Source organism: Chelonoidis abingdonii, chromosome 11, assembly GCF_003597395.2.
Source record: "Chelonoidis abingdonii isolate Lonesome George chromosome 11, CheloAbing_2.0, whole genome shotgun sequence".
Taxonomy (NCBI): Eukaryota; Metazoa; Chordata; order Testudines; family Testudinidae; genus Chelonoidis; species Chelonoidis abingdonii.
This window is the reverse complement of record NC_133779.1, coordinates 21,724,858-21,741,324: the sequence shown is the minus strand read 5'-3', so window position 1 is coordinate 21,741,324 and position 16,467 is coordinate 21,724,858. Positions and strand designations below refer to the sequence as shown.

The 16,467-nt window shown below is 68.6% G+C and overlaps 2 protein-coding genes across 2 annotated transcripts in view; one reads left to right on the top strand and one right to left on the bottom strand.

Annotated features, from left to right (window-relative positions):
• ACTL6B (actin like 6B) overlaps positions 1-4,895 on the bottom strand; it is a 22,491-nt gene extending 17,596 nt beyond the window's left edge. Inside the window, 4 exon segments of the mRNA XM_075071330.1 lie at positions 1,356-1,528; positions 1,823-1,899; positions 2,983-3,213; positions 4,838-4,895. Of these exon segments, the coding sequence (XP_074927431.1) occupies positions 1,356-1,528; positions 1,823-1,899; positions 2,983-3,213; positions 4,838-4,895 (539 nt within the window).
• Positions 4,720-16,467, top strand: GNB2 (G protein subunit beta 2). Its single transcript, XM_075070444.1, is given in 11 exon segments — positions 4,720-5,159; positions 10,020-10,057; positions 10,162-10,268; positions 10,686-10,749; positions 12,625-12,636; positions 12,638-12,676; positions 12,678-12,790; positions 12,902-12,967; positions 13,765-13,966; positions 14,790-15,006; positions 15,740-16,467. Coding segments are annotated over 11 exon segments (1,023 nt in total). The 5' UTR covers positions 4,720-5,101; the 3' UTR covers positions 15,847-16,467.

Genomic DNA, 16,467 nt, shown 5'->3' with positions numbered 1-16,467 from the left:
CGATACGGGGGGGCTCGGTAAAGGGTGGCACCAACCCGCTTCCCTCCGCCCCCTGCCACACGTCGGGTCGCCCATGGGGGTGGGGAAGCCACTGGGGGTGCTCCTTGGCAGGGGGTGCAAAAGCCGTGGAGGGCAGGGCGAATGCGGGGGAGGAAGCGGGGAGCTGTGGCAGAAGGGGTAACAGGGGGTTGCGGGACTGTGGCAGGGGGCCGTGGCCAGGGGGCATAGTGGGGGCCCATCGAACAGGGGGGCCTCTGGCAGGAGGCACATGGGTCCCAGTGGCTGGGGGCCAATGGCAGCATAGCGAGGCCCGTGAGGGGGGCATGGGAGGGGGGTAGTGAGGGCTGTGGCGGGGGGCCATGGCAGTTCGGGTAGTGGAGCCCTGGCAGGGAGCAGGGGGGAACCGCAGGCAGGGGGGCCCGTGGTGGCGGGGCCGAGTTCGCAGGGGGGCCCCGTTCGGAAGGCATGGCGGGGGGTGTGGGCAGGAAAGACTGTGGGAGGGGATCCGTGGCGGGGGGATAGAGGGGCCCATGCAGGAGGGGTCTGTGACAGGGGTCCATGCGGGGGTAGTCAGGGTCCATGGCAGGAAGGTCTGTGGAGGGGGGGGCCATGGCAGGGTGGGTAGCCAGGGTCCTGTGGTAGGGAGGGCCCGTGGCAGGAGGGCCATGGCAGGGGGTAGAAGGGTCCTGTGGCAGGGGGTGCCCGTGGCAGAGTAGGTAGCAGGGTCCCGTGGTGGGGGGACCCATGGCAGGAAGCCCCGTGGTGGTGGGGGGGTAGCGAGGGCCTGTGACAAGAAACCCCATGGCAGGAAGCCCCGTGGGGGTGGGATAGCAGGGTCCCGTGGAAGGAAGCCCCGTGGCAGGGGGGACCATGGCAGGAAGCCCCGTGGCAGGAAGTCCCGTGGCAGGAAGCCCTGTGACGAGGGCAGGCCATGGCAGGGGGGTAGCGAGGGCCCGTGGCGGGGAGGTCCATGGCAGAAAGCCCCATGAGGGGGGGCCCATGGCAGGGGGGTCGCGAGGGCCCGTGGCAGGGGGGCCCGTGGCAGGAAGCCCCATGAGGGGGGGCCCATGGCAGGGGGGTAGCGAGGGCCCGTGGCGGGGAGGCCCATGGCAGGAAGCCCCATGGCGGAAAGCCCCATGAGTGGGGGCCCATGGCAGGGGGGTAGCGAGGGCCCGTGGCAGGAAGCCCCGTGGCAGCAAGGCCCGTGGGGGGGGTAGCGAGGGCCCGTGGAAGGGGGGCCCGTGGAAGGGGGGTAGCAAGGGCCTATGGCAGGTGGGCCCGTGGCAGGAAACCCCGTGGAGGGGGGGTAGCAAGGGCCCGTGGCAGGGAGCCCTGTGGCAGGACCCCGGGGCAGCCCCTCACTCATGCCGTTCTTGAGGGGCGACAGGACGTCCGTGTTCTCCCGCGGGACATGCAGCGAGTTGGTGTCGATGTAATAAACCTTCCCCGGCTTCTTCTCCTTGTCCCCGTCCAGCTCCATCGTCGCCTCCTCGGGGGCCAGCAGCCCCACCGTGGTGGGGAAATCCGCCTGCAGGTGGGGGGCAGGGTGAGCCTCGGGCCTGGCCCCTTGGGGGGCGCCGGCTCCCACCCAGCCCCCGGGGAGGGACTGGCTGGCTCAGGGGGGCAGGGAATGGGGCAGGGGCCTGTCCCCGCTAGGGGGCGCCGGCTCCCACCCGGCCCCAGGGCAGGGACTGGCTGGCTCAGGGGGGCAGGGGATGGGGCAGGGGCCTGTTTCCTCTAGGGGGCGCCAGCTCCCATCCAGCCCCAGGGTCGGTTGGGGGGGTGTGTTTCCAGGGCCCAAACAGGAAGGCTGCGGAGGTACCTTGGGGCAGTCTTCTCCAGCGTAGCCAGCTCGGACTGAGAACGAGCCGATGTCAAAGACGAGCGCCCCCACCTCATCTGGGACAGAGAGAAACACTCAGCACTCCACATGATGGCGCCCTAACTCGGGTGGAGTGGCCGTTACCCAGGGACCCCTCTGCGGACACTGAGCCTGTTGCCCACCTCCTGGGCGGGGCAGCCAGTTACCCAGGCACCCTCGCCCGGGCGCTGAGATGCCCACCGTTGGGGGGGGCACCAATACCCAGGGACCTCGCCGGCGCTGGATGGCGCCCACTCTGGGCGGGGCAGCCAGTTACCCAGGGACCCCTCGCCCGGCGTGAATGCGCCCACTCTCTGGAGCGGGGCAGCAGTTACCCAGGCCCCCGCCCGGCCCTGAGATGTGCCCACTCTGGGGCAGGCCGGCCAGTTACCAGGGACCCCTCGCGGCGTCGCTGAGATGCGGCCACCTCTGGGCGGGGCGGCCAGTTACCAGGGACGCCGCCCGGGCGTGAGATGCGCCGCACTCTTGGGCGGGCAGCCAGTTACCAGGAAACACTCCTCGCCCGGTGCTTGAGAATTGCCCACCTCTGGGGCAAGGCCGCCAGTTTACCCAGGGACCCGCCGGGCGCTGAGATGCGGCAACCTCTGGGCGGGGGGCCTGGTGACGCACTGACCCCATGCCCACGCGTGAGTGAGTGGCCCACCTCTGGGGGCAGGCGGCCAGTACCCAGGGACTCCCTGCTGGTGCTGAGAGGGTGTCACCTCTGGGGGCAGGCCGCCAGTTACCCAGGGACCCTCGCCTTGGTGCTGAGATGCAGCCACCTCTGGGCAGGGCGGCTGGTTACCAGCGGGACCCCTCGCACGCGCGCTGAATGCGCCCATCTGGGGGGCGGCGGTGCGACCCAAGGGAACCTCCTCGCGGGCGCTGACGATTGCAGCCACCTCGGGGCGGGGGCGGCTGAAGGAGAATCCCAGCTCAAGCGGACCAAGACCTGGGCGGGGGAGGGAACCGCCCGGACGCCTGGGTTCACGCTCCGAGAACCGGGGTAGGCACCCTTTGCTGACCCCTCCCTCCGCAGCAGGGGCGCCCTGGGGGCTGCGCGCCGCCGCTGTGATCGCTGCCTGAATAAAGGAGGGGGACATTCAAAGGGGGGCCCTTACCTCCGCCATCGACCACCCCCCCTCTGGCTCCGCTGCGCCCTCCCCAGCGGCGGGAGGCGCCGGTTGTAGGGCGGCTGGAGGTGGGGAGGGGCGATTCAGCCCCAGGCGGCTGGACAGCGACACGTGGAAGGGGGGGGGCATTGCCGGGAGAGAGAGAGAGGGGGGGCGGGGCGCTTTCATACCAGCCAATGAGGAAGCCCGCGCCCCCCCCCGGCAGACCTGATGGGTCAACTGCCAGAACAATAAGTGACAATTGGGGCTTCCTTAAAGGGCAGAGGAAGGACGGCAGGGCGGGGGAAGCGGGGCCTGATAAAGTGTCGGGATGGATTTTGGAGGGCGGGGGTTGGTTCTCCGGCCATAACAGCCCCCTACCATGGGTGTCACCCTTCCTCCCCGCCGGGAGACCCATGGAGTCCTGGCTCCCAGCCCCCTCGCTTAACCCACCAGCCCCCTCCCTTTCCCAGAGCCGGGGAGGAACCAGGAGTCCTGCTCCCAGCCCCCTGCTCTAACCACCAGGCCCCCACTCCCCTCCAGAGCGGGGAGAGAAGCCAGGATCTGGCTCCCACCCCCCTGCTCTAAACCACCCCACGCCACCCCATCTCCCCCAAGCCGGGGAGAGAACCCGAGTCCTGGCTCCCAGCCCCCTGCCTGACCCCAGCCACCACTCCCCTCCCAGGAGCCAGGTAGAGAACCCGAGCTCTGGCCCCAGCCCCCTGCTCTGACCGTGCAGACCCCACACCTATGCTAACTTTTCCTCAGTTAGCCAACTAAACCTCCACCTAAAACATCTCTTGCATCAGGGAGTGGGGGCTGGGGGGTTAGAGCAGGGGGGGCTGGGAGCCAGGACTCCTGGGTTCTCTCCCCGGCTCTGGGAGGGGAGTGGGGGCTGGTGGGTTAGAGCAGGGGGGGCTGGGAGCCAGGACTCCTGGGTTCTCTCCCCGGCTCTGGGAGGGGAGTGGGGGCTGGTGCGTTAGAGCAGGGGGCTGGGAGCCAGGACTCCTGGGTTCTCTCCCCGGCTCTGGGAGGGGAGTGGGGGGCCCAGTGTGTGGCTGGGACGGGCACATTTCAGCGACTTGGTACAGCCCTGCTCCCCCTGCTGGTTTAGTCAGAGCCCACGCTCTCCCCCTTCGCAATTGGTACAACCCACGTTAGTATGTGTAAGGGTTCGTATTTCCCATCCCTACAGCCTCTACTTTTTGGCATTGGTCTCAACCTGCCCACCCCCGGAAGTGATTTGGTATCTCCCATCTCTATTCCCCTCCCCCGCACGTCTACAAGATGGTCTCTCCCTTCCCCCCAGGAAAAGAGACCTCTCATGCCACAGTCCCCACCAGTGGGTGAGATAATCCTCCCCTGCCCCCCCCAGAAAGGGAGTTGGTATGTCCCATCCCTAGTCCCCGCCCACACTGCCCTTTCTGGGAAGTCTCACCCTGTTCCCCCAGGGAGTTGGTATGTGCCATTGTCTACTCACTTGGGGCAGCGGTATCACCCCGCATCCCCCATAACTGCGTTGGTTTCTCCTATTCCTAGGCACACCCCGCCCCCGGTAAATGCTTTCCCCTCCTCCCGGGAAGGGAGTTGGTATCTACCATCTCACGCCCCGCCCCCTAATTACATAGCATGTCACCCCCCCTTCCCAGGAAGTGAGTTGGTATCTCCCTCAACCCAAGAAGTGAGTTGGTATCTCCTACCACAAGCTCTCGCTCCCCCGTCCCTATTGGTATCTCCCATGGCAAGCTCTACCCTCCAAGGGAGACGGTGTCACACTGCCCCCCGGCAGCGAGTTGGTATCTCCCGTCGGAACCCTGGGCCGCAGGTCTAGGAAGTGACTTGGTATCGCCCTAGTCCCTCCCACCGTGGGCCGCGCACTTGGTCTCTCCCGAGCTCTGGGGCGCGGTCGGTGGCAGCCGCATCACCGGGGCGGGCGGATCCCTCCGCCGCTGAGTCCCGGTCGCGCGCAGCGGCCCAGGCCGGATCCTTCCGCGCCGGGGAGCGGCCCGGAAACGAGTCCCCCGGCCCGGAACGAGGCTGCGCCAGGCAGTGGGGGGGGCCCGGACGCCTGGGTCCCGGGCTCGTGCTGACCCCGCCCCCGCCCCCTCCCGCAGGTCCCGGCGCGGCCATGAGCGAACTGGAGCAGCTGCGGCAGGAGGCGGAGCAGCTGCGCGCCCAGATCCGGGGGAGCCCCCCCCCCGGGGACCCAGGCGTCCGGGGAGCCCCTCCCCACTCCCCCCTTCCCGGGCCCAGGGCCGGGCCCTTCCCCACCTCCTCCCCGGGACCCAGGCTCGGGGAGCCCTCCCCACTCCTCCCTGGCCCCTGGACAGTCCGTCCGGGAGCCTCCCACCTCCCGGGGACCCAGGCGTCCGGGGAGCCCTCCCCATCTCTCTCACCTTCGGGGACCAGGTGTCTAGCAGCCCGCTCCCCTCACCTCCCGCCTTCACCCGTGGCCCAGCGTCCGGGCAGCCCTCCCCCACCTCCCCCCCGGGGAACCCAGGCGTCCGGGCAAGCCCTCCCCCATGCCTCCCCCCCGGGGGACCCAGGGTCCGGGGCGAGACCCTCCTCTCCCGCACGGATAGCCAGGACTCTGGGTTTCTTCTCCTGGCTCGGGAGTGGGAGAGGGGGGTCTGGTGGTTGTATGAGGGGCAGGGGGTGAGGCAGAGGGAGCTGGAGCGGAGCCAGGACTCCTGGAGTTTCTACATGAGCTCTGCGGAGGGAGCAGGGGCTGGGGGGGTCGAGTGTGGGGGGGTGGGAGGGCCAGGACTCCTGGGTTCTTCCTGGCTTCCTGAAGGGGACTGGGGCTGGCTTGGGTCGGGTCGAAGCGAGGGGGCTGGGAGCAGGATCTGGAGTTCTTGGGGGGTGTGTGACTGTTCAGTTTTCATCTGTTTCCCCCCCCAGGACGCGCGGGAAATCATGCCAGGCCGACTCCCCCTGAGCCAGGTGAGTGATGCTGGGCCTGCCTCACCCCCCGCTGGCTCTCCTGGGCCCTCCCCTCCTCTGCCCACCGGCCCAACCCCTCACCGTCTGCCTCCCAGATCACCGCCGCGAGGGACCTCCGTGGGGCGCATCCAGTATCGGACTGCGCACGACCCTGCGAGGCACCTGTGCGAAAATTCTACGCCATGCACTGGGGCACGACTCTAGGTGAGAGCTCGCCCGGTGCTGAGATGCGGCCACGCTCTGAGGGCGGTGCGGCTTTGGTTACCCAGGGACCCTCACCCGGGTTGGAGATGTGGCCCACCTCTGGGCGGGGCAGCCAGTTACCCAGTGGACCCTCACCTGGCGCTAAGATGCACCAACCTTCGGCATGGGGTGCTGTTACACAAGGGACCTCGCCCGGCGCCTAGATGCACCCAACCTTCCAGGGGACAACACCTGCCTGCGAGCATCCGCCCGCGCACGCAGCACCCCTGGTGCCAGCCTGGAGCGTTGAGGGCCAGCCTGTCTGCGAGGGCACCCCTGGACCCAGTGCGCTCACAGGGGTCTCTTCCCCTCCCAGGCTGCTGGTCAGCGACCTCGCGGGACGGGGAAACTCATCTCTGGGACACGTTAACCACGAATGGTGAGGGGCAGCAGGGGGATAATGGGGCGGGGGATACCGGGCAGATGGGGGCTGGGGGGGAAATCATTTTCTCACTGGCGCGGCGCCTCCAGCTGGCTGGTTTCTCTCCTGCCTCAGGCCTGTGCCTCCCAGGCCCTGGTGGCTCCCTTACCTTGGGTGCCTGGCGCCGGCAGACCCCCACTCTGGGGGTTTCCTCCCAGGGAACCCCACCCTCCGTGCCCCGTGCCTCAGTGGCTGCAGGCAGTTGTCATTCAGCCCTTTTTCTCTGGGGCAGATGCAGCCTGGACTGGCCATGTCACTGGAAGGGCGTCGCACAGTGCCCACGCTCTCCCCGTGCCCCAGCACCTCTGGGGCCTTTACCACGGCTTCGGCCTGGGGAACCATTGCCAGGCCGCGCTCCTTGCACCCAAGCTCCCTGGCAGCGCCCCTTTCCGTGCCAGGCGGAGGGAGTCTGAGCCAGCTCCTCTCTGCCGGGCTTGCTATAGCAGCGGCGGGCGTGGCCCCGGGTGTGGCTGCTTTCCCCAATCAGCCCGAGCCTTCCTCCACGGGAGCCGGGTAACTGGCCGCTTACACCCCTGGCTGGGACGTGGCAGCTGGATGCTGGGGTTGAATGGGCCGGGAGGGAGGCGGAGAGCTGGATATCGGGGCAGCATGGCGCCCGGGGGGAGGGCAGAGGCGTGGTACCGGCGGCTTCGTCTGGCCCGGTGGGGAGGCGGGAGGCTGCATACTCGGGGTTGGATCGGGCCCCGGGGGAGCGCGAGGGCTGGTACCTGGGTTGATGGGCCCGGCGGGGAGGCTGGCAGGCTGTGATTCCGGGGTTGATGGCCGCCGGGGGAGGTGCGAGGTGATTCACTGGGGCAGGTAGGGTCCAGGGAAGATGCGGCAGGCCTGATACGGGGTTGAATGCGCCCCGGTGGGAGGCGGAGGGCTCCATTACCGCGCGGTTGAATGGCCGCGGGGAGAGGCTGGAGCTGCGATACGCGGGGTAGAAGGGCAGGGGTGGGAGCGGGAAGGCTGGAGATCGGGGCAGATCGGGGCCCCGGAGGGGGGGAGCTCGGAAGCTGGATATCGCGCGGCAGTGGGATGAGGGAAGCGGTGCGAGGCTGGGTACCGGCATATGGTGCCAGGCATTGGAGGCGGGAGGGCTGGTACCAGGCTAGATGGGCCCAGGGCAGGAGGCGGAGGCTGTACCGGGTTGATGGGCGGCAGGGGCGGACACCGGTGAGGGCCTGGGGCGGAGGCTGGATACCGGGGTTGATGGGCCGTGGGGGGGTGGGAGGTGGATACGCGGCGTGCATGCTCCGGTGAGGGCAGGACGGCGTGGAGTGCCGAACCGGGGTTGATGGGCACGGTGGGGAGGCGGGAGGCGATACCGGGTTTGAGCGGCCCGGGAGGAGGGGGAGGCCGGAGTACCGGGTTGATGGGCCCGGGGGGGGATGGCGGGAGGCGTAACGGTATGCCCTGGGGGAGTGGGAGGGCGATACGGGTTACGGCAGAGGCCGGAATCGGCGCCCGATGGGCCGGGGGACCGCGAGGAGCTTGTATTACCGGGGTTGAATGGGCCTGGGGGAGGCCGGAGGCCGATACGGGTTGAAAGGCCAGGGGGGAGGCGCACATGATGCCCGGGCGTTGATTAAATGGGCCGCGGAGTCGGCAGTGAGCCGATTGAGCCGGGGGAGGCGAGCTGGATACGGGGTATGCATGGGCCCCGCGGGGGAGGCGGCAGGCTGGACTACCTGGCCCGGCCTTAGAGGGGCCGGGGGGATGGCGGTCAGGCCTGGTATGACCGGGGTTGATGGGCCCGGCGGGAGGCGACAGGCTGGATGCGCCCTGGATTGATGGGTCCCCGGCGGGGGACGGCCGGGCACGGCTGGACTACCGGGCGTTTTGCAATCGCGCCCTGGGAGGCGGAGGCCTGCGTACCGGGGTTGACTGGCGCCCCGGCGGCGCAGGCGGAGGCTGGCGATACCGGTGGTTAGGGCCCCGGGGGGGAGGCGACAGGCCTCCGGCGCGTACGGCGGCCAGATGGCCCCCTTTCCCTCCCTCCCCCCCCCCCCATGGTCCAGCCATCCCACTGCCCGCTGCCATCCTGGGGTCATGCTGCGCCTACGCCCCCATCGGGGAACTACGTGGCCTGCGGTGGGCCTAGAAACATTCTGGCTCCATCTAAGCTGAAGCCCGGAGAGGGGACCGTCCGTGTTGAGCCGCGCAGCTGCCAGGCAACGGGTGAGTGCTGGGGGGGATTGCTGTGGGTGGAGGGATGGGGTGGAGCCGACACTTGGGTTCTCTCCTCAGCCCCAGCTTAATCAGCATCTGCCTTTTACTCTCCCCCTGGCCTCCCCACAAGGTCCTTCTAGCTGCGCTTCTCGACTGACAATCAAGATCATCCCAGCTCCGGAGGACACACTTGGTGAGTCCCCATCTCAGGGCCTGCGCTCTGGGATCCGGGATTACTGCTCCTCAGAACCCAACACACGGGGGCCAGCGTGGATGGCGCTGCTAGGGGTGGGTTTTGGCGGAGATGCGCGGTGGTAAGGCCAGTGGCAGTGGGTGTGGGGATGGCCAGCGCGGTGAGTCCAATGGGCTGAGATACGGGTTGAGGGCGGCGGATGGGGCGAGCAGGGCAGGTATGGTTGCACAGGTAGGGGCCGGAGCCAGGGGGTAGGGGTTGCAGGTTAGGGTGGGGCTGGGGCGGAGCCAGAGGTAGGGTTGCCAGGTCGGGGTGGGGCGGGGCGGAGCCAGAGGTAGGCCCGTTGCCAAGGAGTGCGGCAGCTGGGGGCGGACCAGGCGCGTAGGGGTTGCCAGAGGGGGCGAGGCTGGGAGGCAGGAGCAGGTTGGGGTGGCAGCGGGGCAAGGCTGGGCAGAGCCAAGGCAGAAGTCAGCTGAGTGGCGTTGGTGGGCGGAGCAGCTGCCAGGGGTGGGAGTTGGTGGGCAGGGCTGTCGGCAGACGCTAGTGGGTAGGGATGACGGTAGGCGCGTGGAGCAGTAGGTTAGCGGCCTCGGTTGGTGGGCAGGGCTGGGGGCGAGCCACGATTGAGTCAAAGGGGTCATGCTTGCAGGTGGGGGCGGGAGCCAGCTGCCGGGGTGGGTTGGTGGAGGTGGGGGTGGAGCCAGCTCCAGGTGTGGTGGGGATAGGGGTGATGAGGGTGGATCGTGAGCCATGAGTCAGGCCGGCATCACGTTGCCAGGTGGGGGTGGAGCCAGCTGGCAGGGGTGGGGTGGGCGACCCAGCGCTCCCGACCTTGCATCCTGTCAGTGGGAGGGTTGGGGAAGACGGAGCAGACAGATGTCCAAAACCTCTCCCCCGCCCTCAGTGCACTGTGGACCATCGAGACGGGGCAGCAGACGACGACGTTGGGGGCCACAGTGGGACTGGGGGCTGGTGGGTCGGAGCAGGGGGGGCTGGGAGCCAGGACTCCTGGGTTCTTGGGGGGGGGGGGTTGGACTGTTCAGGTTTTCATCCTGTTTCCCCCCCCCCAGGACGCGCGGAAATCATGCGGCGACTCCACCCTGAGCCAGGTGAGTGATGCTGGGCCCTGCCCCACCCCCCTCGCTGGGGCTCTCCTGGGCCCTCCCCTCCTCTGCCCACCTGCCCAACCCCTCACCGCTCTGCCCCTCCCCAGATCACCGCCGCGATGGACCCCGTGGGGCGCATCCAGATGCGGACGCGACGCACCCTGCGAGGCCACCTGGCGAAAATCTACGCCATGCACTGGGGCACGGACTCTAGGTGAGAGCTCGCCCGGTGCTGAGATGCGGCCACCTCTGGGGCGGTGCGGCTGGTTACCCAGGGACCCCTCACCCGGGTGGAGATGTGCCCACCTCTGGGGCGGGGCAGCCAGTTACCCAGGGACCCCTCGCCCGGCGCTGAGATGCGCCCACCTCTGGGGCGGGGCAGCCAGTTACCCAGGGACCCCTCACCTGGCGCTGAGATGCAGCCACCTCTGGCATGGGGGGGCTGGTTACACAGGGACCCCTCGCCCGGCGCCTAGATGCACCCACCTTCCCAGGGGACAACACCCCTGCTGAGCCCCCGCCCCGCAGCACAGCACCCCCCTGGTGCCAGCCTGGAGCAGTGGGGCCAGCCTGTCTGCGAGGGGCACCCCCTGGACCCAGCTGCGCTCACAGGGGCTCTCTCCCCTCCCAGGCTGCTGGTCAGCGCCTCGCAGGACGGGAAACTCATCATCTGGGACAGTTACACCACGAATAAGGTGAGGGCAGCAGGCGGGATATGGGGGGCGGGGATACCGGGCAGATGGGGTCTGGGGGGGGAAATCATTTACTCACTGGCGCGGCGCCTCCAGCTGGCTGGTTCTCTCCTGCCTCAGGCTCCTGTGTCCCTCCCAGGCCCTGGTGCCCCTTACCTTGGGGTGCTGCCCCCGGCAGTACCCCCACACTCTGGGGGTTCCCTCCCAGGGGAACCCCCACCCTCCGTGCCCCCGTTGCCTCAGTGGCTGCAGCCAGTTGTCATCCAGCCCTTTTTCTCTGGGGCAGATGCAGCCTGGACTGGCCACTTGTCACTGGCAAGGGGGTCGCACCAGCTGCCACCGCCTCTCCCCAGGCTGCCCCAGCACCTCTGGGGCCTTTACCAAGGCCTCGGCCTGGGGACTTGCCAGGCCAGCGCTCCTGGGACCCCAAGCTCCCTGGCAGCCCGGCCCTTCCCGTGCCCAGGCCGGAGGGAGTCTGAGCCAGCTCCTCTCTGGGGCTTTATAGCAGGGCCGGGCGTGGCCCCGGGTGTGGCTGCTTCCCCCAATCAGCCCGGCCTTCCTCCACCGGAGCCGGGTAACTGCCCGCTACACCCTGGCGGGAGGTGGCAGGCTGGATGCTGGGGTTGATGGGCCCGGGGGGAGGCGGGAGGCTGGATATCGGGGCAGATGGGCCCGGGGGGAGGCAGGAGGCTGGATACGGGGTTGATCGGGCCCGGTGGGAGGCGGAGGCTGGATCTCGGGGTGTGATCGGGCCCGGGGGGATGGCGGGAGGGTCTGGATACGTGGGTTGATGGGCCCGGGGGAGCGGCAGGCTGGATACCGGGGTTGATGGGCCCGGGGAGGTGGGAGGTGGACTAACTGGGGCAGGTAGGTCCAGGGAGGATGCGGCAGGCTGGATACCGGGGTTGAATGGCCCGGGGGGGAGGCGGGAGGCTGGATACCGGGGTTGAATGGCCCGGGGAGAGGCCTGGATACCGGGTAGAGGCAGGTGGGAAGCGGAGGCGGATAATGGGGCAGATGGGCCCAGGGGGGAACGGGAGCTGGATATCGGGCAGATGGGGAGGAGGGGAAGCGGGAGCGGATGCCGGGCTAGATGGGCCCAGGGCGGAGGCGGGAGGCTGGATACCAGGCAGTGGGCCCAGGGAGGACGGGGGAGGCTGGAACCGGGTTGATGGCCAGGGCAGGAGGCGGGAGGGCTGGATACCGGGTTGATGGGCCCGTGGGTGGAGGCGGAGGCTGGATCACCGGGGTTGAATGGGCCCGGGGGGAGGCGGAGGCTGGATACCGGGGTTGATGGGCCGGGGGGGAGGCGGGAGGCCGAGATACCGGGGTTGATGGGGCCGGGGGAGGCGGGAGGCCGGATACCGGGGTTGATGGGCCCGTCGGGGGACGGGCGGGATGGCCCGGAACCGGGGTTGATGGCCCCGGGGGGGGAGGCGGGAGGCGTATACCGGGGTGATGGGCCCTGGGGGGGAGTGGGAGGCCGGATACTGGGGTTGAGCGGCAGGAGGCCGGAATACCGGGTTCGATGGGCCGGGGGAGGCAGCAGGAGGCTGGATACCGGGGTTTGATGGGCGCCGCGGGGAGGCGGCAGGCTGGATACCGGGGTTGGGGCCCGGGGGGAGGCGGCAGGCTGGATGCCGGGGTTGAATGGGCCCGGGGGGAGGCGGCAGGCTTGCATGCCGGATTGATGGGCCCCGGGGGGAGGCCGGCAGGCTGGATACCGGGGTTGATGGCCCCGGGGGAGGCGGCAGGCTGGTACCTGGGGTTGATGGGCCCCGGGGGGAGGCGGCAGGCTGGTATACCGGGGTTGATGGGCCCGGGGGAGGCGACAGGCTGGATACCGGGGCAGATGGGCCCACTTGTCCCCTCCCTCAGGTCCACGCCATCCCCACTGCGCTCCTCCTGGGTCATGACCTGCGCCTACGCCCCCATCGGGGAACTACCGTGCCTGCGGGGGCCTAGACAACATCTGCCCATCTACAGCCTGAAGACCCGGAGGGGAACGTCCGTGTGAGCCGGAGCTGCCAGGCCACACGGGTGAGTGCTGGGGAGGGATGTGGGGTGGGGGATGGGTGGAGCCCGACACTTTGGGTTCTCTCTCAGCCCCAGCTAATCAGCATCTTGCCTTTACTCTCCCCCTGCCTCCCCCAAGGTTACCCTCTCCTGCTGCGCTTCTCGATGACAATCAGATCATCACCAGCTCCGGGGACACCACCTGGTGAGTCCCCCATCTCCAGGGCCTGCGCTCTGGCATCCGGATCTGCTCCTCAGAACACAACGGGGGCCAGCGTGGATGGGTGTAGGGGTGGGTTTGGCGGGATGGGGTGGAGCCAGTGGGGGGTGGGGGGGGCCAGGGGTGGAGCCAATGGGCTGGATAGGTTGAGGGCGCGGGGAACTGGGGCAGAGCCAGGGGGTAACGGGTTGCAGGTAGGGGGGCGGGGCGGACCAGAGGAGGGTTGCCAGGTAGGGGTGGGAGCTGGGGGCGGAGCCAGAGGTAGGGTTGCCAGGTAGGGGTGGGGCTGGGGGCGGAGCCAGGGGTAGGGTTGCCAGGTAGGGGCGAGGCTGGGGGCAGAGCCAGGTGTGGGGGTGGCAGGCAGGGGCAAGGCTGGGCAGAGCCAGGCAGAGTCAGCTGGTGGGGTTGGTGGGCGGAGCCAGCTGCCAGGGGTGGGGTTGGTGGGCAGGGCTGGGGGCAGAGCTAGTGGGTCAGGATGCCAGGCAGGGGTGGAGCCAGCTGGTAGCGGTCGGGTTGGTGGGCAGGGCTGGGGGCGGAGCCAGTGAGTCAGGGGTCATGTTGCCAGGTGGGGGCGGAGCCAGCTGCCAGGGGTGGGGTTGGTGGGCAGGGCTGGGGGTGGAGCCAGCTGGTAGTGGTGGGGTAGGTGGGTGAGGCTGGAGGTGGAGCCAGTGAGTCAGGGGTCACGTTGCCAGGTGGGGGTGGAGCCAGCTGGCAGGGGTGGGGTTGGTGGGCAGGGTTGGGGGCGGAGCCAGCAGTGTCCCAGCCTCTCCCCCCGCCCTCAGTGCACTGTGGGACATCGAGACGGGGCAGCAGACGACGACGTTTGGGGGCCACAGTGGGGACGTGATGAGCCTCTCGCTGGCCCCCGACGCCCGGAGCTTCGTGTCTGGCGCCTGCGACGCCTCCATCAAGCTGTGGGATGTGCGGGACAGTATGTGCCGGCAAACGTTCACCGGGCACGAGTCGGACATCAACGCCGTGTGTGTGAGTGCCGTGGGGCCCCCTGAAACTGCCGTGGGGCCCCTTGAAACTGCCGTGGGGCCACCAATCCCCACCAGACCCCCGATCCCCCTCACCCACACACAGACATTCATCAGACATCAACGCCGTGTGTGTGAGTGCCCCGGGCCCCCCGATTCCCCCCAGGACCCCCGATTCGTCTCACCCACACACAGATGTTCATTGGGCACGAGCTGAACATTATCGCCCCCCCCCCCGGACCCCCGATATACCCTTCACCTTCCCTGGGAATAAATGTGTGTGAGTGACTCCATCCCCTCCAACCTCCCCGTATGCCCCGAGTTTCACATAACTGCCCCCCAGCGCCCCCCATGGGGCACAGACACCGCCCCCCCCAGCATCCAAAAAACTGACCCGCAACTTAGAAATCCCATGAATCTCCAGGGAGGGGCTGGGAGCCAGGACTACTGGGTTCTCTCCCCAGCTCTGGGAGGGCAGTGGGGGCTAGTGGATTAGAACCGGGGGGGCTGGGAGCCTGGACTCCTGGGTTCTCTCCCCGGCACTGGGATGGGGGTCAGAGCAGGGAGGTTGGGAGCCCGAACGCCTGGGTTCTGTCCCTGGCTCAGGGAGGGGAGTGGGGGCTGGTGGGTTAGAGCAGGGGGGCTGGGAGCCTGGACGCCTGGGTTCTCTCCCCTGCTCTGGGAAGGGAGTGGGGGCTGGTGGGTCAGAGCAGAGGGGGCTGGGAGCCAGGACTCCTGGGTTCTCTCGCTGGCACTGGGATGGGGGTCAGAGAGGGGGGTCGGGAGCCCGAACGCCTGGGTTCCCTGATGCCCCGCTCCCTGCCCAGTTCTTCCCCAACGGGAACGCCTTCACCACGGGCTCGGATGACGCCACCTGCCGGCTCTTCGACCTGCGCGCCGACCAGGAGCTCATGATGTATTCGCACGACAACATCATCTGCGGCATCACCTCGGTGGCGTTCTCCAAGAGTGGGCGCCTCCTGCTGGCCGGCTACGACGACTTCAACTGCAACATCTGGGACGCCATGAAGGGTGACCGCGCAGGTCAGCCTGGACGCCTGGGTTCTCTCCCCTGCTCTGGGAAGGGAGTGGGGACTGGTGGGTCAGAGCAGGGGGTGCTGGGAGCCAGGACTCCTGGGTTCTCTCCCCGGCTCTGGGAGGCGAGTGGAGGCTGGTGGGTCAGAGCAGATGGGGCTGGGAGCCAGGACTCCTGGGTTCTCCCCCTGGCTCTGCGAGGGGACTGGGGGCTGGTGGGTAGAGCAGGGGGGGCTGGGAGCCAGGACTCCTGGGTTCTCTCCTGGCTCTGGGAGGGGAGTGTGGGCTGGTGGGTTAAGAGACAGGGGGGGCTGGGGAGAAGCCAGGGTCTCCTAGGTATCTCGTCCGAGGCTCTGGGAGGGAGTGGGGGCTGGGAGCCAGGATCCTGGGTTCTCTCTGGCTCTGGGAGAGGGGAGTGGGGCTGGTGGGTTACAGAGCAGGGGCGCTGGAGCCGAGGACTCCTGGTTCTCTCCCAGCGTCTGGGAGGGGAGTGGGGGCTGGGAGCCAGGACTCCTGGGTTCTCTCTTGGCTCTGGGAGGGGAGTGGGGGCTGGGAGCCAGGACTCCTGGGTTCTCTCCTGGCTCTGGGAGGGGAGTGGGCGCTGGTGGGTTACAGCAGGGGGGCGCTGGGAGCCAGGATTCCTGGGTTCTCTCCCTGGCTCTCGGAGGGGAGCGGGGGGTGGGGCTGGGAACCAGGACGCCTGGGTTCTCCCGGGCTGGCCTCACCCCGTCTCCTCCCGCAGGGGTCCTGGCCGGCCACGACAACCGCGTGAGCTGCCTGGGGGTGACGGACGACGGGATGGCCGTGGCCACTGGCTCCTGGGACAGCTTTCTAAAAATCTGGAACTAGCCCCCTGCTGCCCCACACCCTGGGGGCGAGGCTGCTGCTGGCCCCACCCACAGGAGGGAGGGGGTGTGGGTTTACCTCCTGTCAGCCCCTCCCCCTTTGATTTCTGCCAATTATTGTTTTTTTTCCTTCTCCTGATTGAAAAGAAGGAAAAATAGCTGAGGGGGCGGGGCCTGTGTCCAGCAGTGGCCTTTGACCTGGGGTGGGGCATGAGGTGATTGACAGCTGGGGCAGGGTCCTGTCTCTTCCCCAAATCCTGTCCCCCCAGGAAGGGGGGAGGTGTGCCTCTCTGTGTGTGGCTCCTGCTCCAGGAGGGGTGTGCACCCCCAGGCTCCTGTTGCCCCCCACCCACCTGAGTGGGGCCAGGGGGAGATCAGGTTAGTTGGGGGGCCCCTGTGGGGAGGTGGGATGGGGGGTGGATGGTCCCCTGACTGAGGCAAAGCCAGACATGGGGGGGGGGGGCTCCTGTCCTGCTCTCTTCCTCCCTGCCCCCCCCCCCCCAGGGCTTCTCTCACCCCCTGCTGGGGGTTGTCCTGCTCACGGGGGCGGGGGGAGGTTCTTCGCTGGGGTGTTTGTAACCGGCTCCCAGCACCGCGTCAAACTATAAATGACCAAAACCAACAA